Consider the following 6,825-nt stretch of genomic DNA (forward strand, 5'->3'; position numbering starts at 1 on the left):
GAGAGAGAGAGAGAGAGAGAGAGAGAGAGAGAGAGAGAGAGAGAGAGAGTGGAAAAAAACACACACGAAACATTTATAATAATTTGTCCAAAAATTATTATTAGCCGAATGGGGCCATATCGATAGCTGGGGCCATTGAGAGAGAAACGAACAAAAAAATATGGCGAAGCATTCCATAAAATCGACCGCACGATATGACAGACGAACAAGAGACCCTGAGTAGGTGACAATTGAGTGTATATTGTTTATTAGTACCATTTAACCATTCACATTGATGCCATATAGTCATTTTGTTGCGGTTTTCAACTTATCCGATGTGTTTGCCCATCCGTTTTTGGTATTTGGCAGACAGTGTGCTGTGTGTGCTGCTCGTTTTTTTTATCATCATCATCATCTTCTTCTGTTGTTGTTAGTTGTTGTCGGTTTGGTTTGGTTCAGTTTAGGATGAAACCTTACCGCGAAATTAATGGCAACATTAACATAGACATAAACCACTAAACCTATTTTGAAACAATTTGTTGTTTTATTGATTTTAATCTGTTGCAGACAATGGAATTTCATATCGTAAAGCAGTTACAATGAGAACGAAAGAATGAATTCTTTCGAATGCTTCTCATTGTTGACGTTCTCTCACTTCACGCAACCATCATCTGTCGTTGGTTTATTGCTAACCATGGAAAATGTGAGTCTTTGAATGATTTTTGCACTCAATCCATATACACACACACACACACTGAGACGACAACAAACCTCAAATTCCAGTGATTTATTGGTGTTGTTGACTATTTGAATGACAGTGAAAGTTTTTTTTTCCCATCTTTTTGTATCACAGTTGAAGTTTAAAATACAGGAAAATGTATGTTTCATACAATATTGAAATTTTTACAATTTTTTTCCTTCACCAAACGTGTTGAAAATGGGTTTTCGATTCGAATCATATTCTAAACTAAACCACTCATGAACGGTTTGAAATAAAAATTATAATTGTTTAGACAATAATCTACACTGAAGGTGAATTGAATCAATGATATGCATAAGAATGGGACGTTCTTCGATGATCCGCATCAAAAATCGTATTGAATCAGCACTGTTGAACAGTAATGGTTTGTGAAGAATTGTGAATTGTCATTTACATAGTGAAAACACTCACAAAAAATTTAAACAAATTCTTCACAAAATGAAACACTGACTTTGAATCTGCAAACGAAACAGAATTGCTGATCATGGCAACATCAGAAACAAAAAGTTAACCATGGCGAAAAATGCAAGTGATGTGGATTTGTGCTGGTATGGTGTTACTTTTAATGACATTTTCGGCTGCTAATACCGATACAGAAAACATCAACATTTCCAAAAATGGCATTATTATCATAATTTATCTGTCAAGACACCAGCGAGAGGAAAAATCGTAATCGCTCTTTTAGCTAGGTTGCGCGTGCACATTCAGTCCAGCTCGCACTCATGCGCATACAAACACCGAAACAAAAAAATATTGAAACGGCGCGCACAAAACGCCGTATGATTGATGATCAGAAGCTGAATGCTCTACACAATAAAACATGTTGAAATATTCAAATCAAACAATTGCATTAAACAAAAAGCAACAGACACAAGAAAAAACGAAGTAGAAGAAGAACGGTTACTGGGTGCGCACGAGTGAAGTCGCGCAACATCACCAAAAATCTCGCTCTCTTGCATACTGGAAATGATATAAAGGATAAGCGCTTTAAATCTTGATTGATGGCTATTAATAACTCCTTGCAAATCGATGTAAAAACATAAAAAGCAATTCATAATTCCAAAATGATATAAGTGAACAAACAGCCAAACGAAAACAGAATGGCACGAGATAGAGAGAGAGAGAGAGAGAGAGAGAGAGAGAGAGAGAAATTGTGCGGGCAGAACGGAAAAAAAATTGAAGACACAGGAAGAAATGGACTTTTTAAAAAATAATATTGAAAATGAATGAACGAATAAGCCAAAATGTTTGTTGTTTGTTTATTTTTCCGGTTGAGTATATCTTCCTTGTCACGCATTATGGCATTTTTTTATCCACATTTGGTCCGTTGTTTTCTTTTCTACTTTCTTACACTTGAATGGATTGGTTTAAGTTATTTTTGTCCTTTTTTTTTATCCTCAACGGAGCCAGAAAAAAAGTGTGTGTGTGTGTTATTTTTTGCGCCTACTTACTTGTGTCATAACACGATCAGCACCAGTGCCTTCGTCATCCTTGAATATTATATCCTCATTATAATTGGGTGAAAAATCCTTAAATTTCTCATGATTTCTGGTGATTTTGCCTTCTTGCAGACCAGATGCGTTTATCGTATTTTCACTAACATTTGGCACATGCTGTTTAAATACTAATGGTGTTAGTTTACGCAAACGTCTTGGACCACCAATTCCCCGTCCAGGACCACACGGCATTACCGATGTGAAAATTGCAAACAATACTAATATCACTAACATTGACATTTTGATATAAATATATAAATTTTTTTTCTCTATAAATTAGAAACTAAACTGAATTTTTTTTTACTGCTGTTTTATTTTTTCAATCGTTCTTTTGTTAGTTCGTTTGATTTCTTCTTCTTTTTTCTCAATTCGTTCACTGACCGTAGCAAACACACTTTTATTTCACTATTGCCTTTTGGTTGATATTTAAACGAAAAACCATTTGAAACGAATTTATTTTTGTATTTTAATCCATATCGTTGTTCATTGATAATAAGGTGGTGAACAAAATCGGGTGGTTGAACTTTCAATTTTGAATCCAAATTCCATTGTGCAATTGAAGTGAAAATTGAACAATAAATTTAATCCTGAGTATGATGTGGTTGAGAATGTATCAAATGACGCACTTGAAATTCGGTACTGCGATTTCCATTTATTGCCATCATAACGGTGTCGTTCATTTCTATGTCGTTCAATTATATCTCCTTTGCTTCTTCTTCTTCTTTTTTTAATTACAAAAACGCACTCATTATTTCTACAAAATGATAGGTTTATATATTTTCACTGAACTCATTTAGATAACTTGATTCATTTTTCTTTCTTTCGACGAGAAATTTTTTCTCCTCTTTTTTTTTGCACAATACATGTGTTTTTGTCCAAATCACCACTTTTTTCTTTCTTTTTTCAAATAATAAATTTAAATGGGTTTGTTGATGTTTCGTTTATGCGTTTGTTTATTCGTGAAATTTATTATGAAAAAATAAATAAAATAAACCGTTATTGATTACATATCGATTCGTTGAATTTTGCATTTAATCAGCATGCTTAACGTGTTGTGGTGGGGGCGTTATGATTTCTTTTTTCTCGGTTACTTTTAAATTAGCGAATGCATCAACGCAATACGAAAACCACGCGCATGCATGTAACTCAGCCAGTCAATCGAAATGATAATATAAATGAATTTAGTTAAATTGTCATCAATCACAGTCACTGTGTGCTTCTTTTTTTTTACAATATCAAGGATTAACACTTCCCGAGATGGTGCTTCTACAACTTTCAAAAAAATATATATGCATTAACGAGCAGTACACGAGCAGTAGTAGGGAACAAAAAATGTACACCGCAACAGGGCGAATTGTTCACACACTCTTCGTCTCTCAGTTTGCTTGCGAGAAATAAAAACTATTACAATCAGATGTAAAGAGCTCACTGGAAAAAAATTACCTCTAGAAGAGAGACGTGAGAAAAACAGCAACAACAATAACAACGACACGAACAAATTGAATGTATGGCACACATACACACACACACACACACACACACACACATGCTTGGCATTCAAAGCTTTTAACGTATCGAACCACTGGCCGATATCGATATATACCTTATTTTATGTCGATGTATTATCCCATATATGAATGGCCGTTGTGTATTGGTCTGTTCAGTGTCTTTGTCCATTGTTGTTGTTGTTGTTGCTGCTTCTTCTTTTGTGCTAGGGGAATGATCGCAAAGAGCTTCACGATCATGCCGATATACATATATGTGTGTGTATGTGAATGTGTGCGTGCGCAAGTGAGCAATATGCAACAGGCTTTTGCACACACAGTAGCTCGACAACAGGTAAGATACATACTGGTCTATCCTTTATACCATGCCGCATACATGTACACATACACATACATCGCCTCATCGCATCGCTTTTACAACATTCTGCCACCAAACATTCAACTGTGCGGTCAACTTCTTTTCACATCATATACTGTCACTTACCCATTATACATATATATAACAACTGTTCACGTGTGTGAATATCGATCGCTTTTTTTGTTGGAGAAGGCTGTGATCAAGACACCTAAACATTCTCACCTCATCGTTGTCGTCATTTGTTGCAGCAAGCGACATTGTTCGTGAGTATTGTGAGATGCCGTCGTGTTCGTCGTTGTCGTCTTCTTCTTTTCCTCCCTATTCGTTGGATTCGTGTGTCTTGTGATTTCAAAAGGTGACTGGCTGCATATGTATTTATCGCCGATAGAGAGAGAGAGAGAGAGAGAAAGAGACAAACTTTTTCCTTTATGCACATTGTTCGTCTTACCAATTGTACTACATATACACGCGCACAAAACTCTACCAATAATAAATTGCTTCCCCCACTCACGGCACAATTTTGATTCCATTCCGTTTCTAAGCTCCTTTGGTGTTAATGCTGTGCAGCCGATCTCTGCTTCTTCTTTTTCTACTTCGATCGCACGATCGGTGAACCTCTCGTGGTTCACTTCTTGTATGTTTCTTGTTTCGTGCATTCACTTACCTTCTTGATCGTTTTATTTTGTTTTATTTGTATGAATTGGCATAATTTGACACATGCCACATAAACGGCAATGGGAGGAGTTTCGGTATCGCCCCGCACACACATGTGAGAGAGAAAGAAAACAGAGAAGAGGAACACCGACAACAGAAAGATGAAAAGAACGCATGAACGTGAACACGAAATATTGACTTGAGTGGCTAAGTATGATTATATAGAGCTTTTGTTATTTAAATGCCCAAGTAAAGAACGACATACTAATTTGCAATGATGAAGGCAAATTCTTCCGTAGCTTCGCTTTTGCATGCATCTCATCTCACGTTTCCCACTTTTTCTCTCTCTCTCTCTCTCTCTCTCTCTCTCTCTCTTTCTCTCGACAGATTTAAGTAGCGCTTCTCTCTGTCTCTCGTTCCATCTGTTCTCCTATTTCTCCATGATTTTTCGGGAGAAATTAAGAAATTTCCAAAACACTTCCCATACACATCAACATCGATGGGGGCAGCTACTAAACCATGATCGCATGTTGCATTAATTTTCAGTTCTCACTTCGTTCATCCGACTATAGCAATGGGCTATGCCATCTCACATGCATTTATTATTAGCTGCGTTGCATACCACATATCAACCATACTAATAACATATACTCGAGAAAATGTAATTATCATTTAAATACAATAATGAAATCGAAATGGAACACTTTATTGTTTTGGTGATAACGCAAAACCTCGTTGGGTTCGGTTTTTTTTTTCACTCGTCTTCTTTGTGACAGACTCAGATCAAGTGGTAAGTTCGGTTTTCTTTTAGACCAAAACTGAATCGAAGCGTGAAATGGACGGGATTTGATTGTGTACTTGGTCGAGGGCAAAAATTAAATTGGCCCTTTGTCGAATGTTCAACGCTGAAAGTTTAATGGATTTGAATCGAATTTTTTTCGTTCAAATTCAGATTTTTTCAGGTTATTTTTTTTCCGCTAAAATCCGTGTTCGCTTCCTTTTTTGCATAATTGTAATTCGGTGCTCTTACTCATTTCCAACTTCAATGAAGTTTTCACCTGGAAATGCCCTAACCATTAACTTCACCTATAGTTAATAGGTGAAATGATTGAGTAAAATCAATGGGTAAAATGCCCTAACCAAAGAAAACCTAAAATCGATACACATACCTTGTAAGGTGTTATGGTATGGTCAAAAACTGGCTGATTTTACCAGACCCATTTTTAACCAGACCAAAAAAATTCCTGTCTAGAAGTCTCATTGTTGAATCATTGTTGATTCGAATAATCCACACTATGGATTCAACAGCATATATAAAAAAGCATTAAATTCGACATTTCACTCGTGTATAGTACGAATTTCATGCTACGAAGTGATGTCCATTTAATCTCGAATGTCATTTATATATATATATATATACAATACCGTGCAAAAGTTTGGAACCACTAGGTATTTTTCATACAAATTGACCATTTTTGGTGGACTCATTAACATATTTCGGAAACACCTGCACTCTTGATATTTTGTGCATAGTTTCTACAACGTTTCAATAGTAAATCACAGAGGTTTCATCACAAAATATTCATGTATTTAAAAAATATATCAATTTGAATTTGATCTGTTTTAATCTTCATACGAATTTGATCATTTTTCGCACAGTACAAATTCAAATTGCTATATTTTTGAAATTCATGAATATATTTTTTGATGAAACCTCTGTGATTTACTATTCAAACTTTGTAGAAACTATGCATAAAATATCAAGAGTGCAGGTGTTTCCGAAATATGTTAATGAGTCCACCAAAAATGGTCAATTTGTATGAAAAATACCTAGTGGTTCCAAACTTTTGCACGATAGTGTATATATGTAATATTGTGCGAATCAAATGGCCATTCGGTGATTTTGCATAAAGGCGCTATGATAGAGCACAGCAAATGAATTTGAATACATTCACCGGTTCGTTAGTCCCAATCAGAACTATTCAGAAGAGCTTTGCCATAAAATGCTAATCCGAATTTATGATCTAATTCATACTATGCATTCTATTTTCTCAAATGATTTCATGTCCAATC

The 6,825-nt window shown here is 35.5% G+C and overlaps 1 protein-coding gene across 1 annotated transcript in view; it reads right to left on the reverse strand.

Annotated features, from left to right (window-relative positions):
* The window catches only part of LOC129574702 (protein hedgehog), a 34,344-nt gene extending 30,714 nt beyond the window's left edge, over window positions 1–3,630 (reverse strand). Inside the window, exon 1 of the mRNA XM_055457072.1 lies at window positions 2,191–3,630. Coding sequence (XP_055313047.1) covers window positions 2,191–2,475 — 285 coding nt within the window. The 5' untranslated portion in view covers window positions 2,476–3,630. The remainder of the gene's footprint in view (window positions 1–2,190) is intronic.
* Between the last annotated feature and the right edge of the window lie 3,195 nt (window positions 3,631–6,825).

This window comes from Sitodiplosis mosellana, unplaced genomic scaffold (genome assembly GCF_009176505.1).
Source record: "Sitodiplosis mosellana isolate CC-2019 unplaced genomic scaffold, AAFC_SMos_1.0 Smas_scaffold_6165, whole genome shotgun sequence".
Taxonomy (NCBI): domain Eukaryota; kingdom Metazoa; phylum Arthropoda; class Insecta; order Diptera; family Cecidomyiidae; genus Sitodiplosis; species Sitodiplosis mosellana.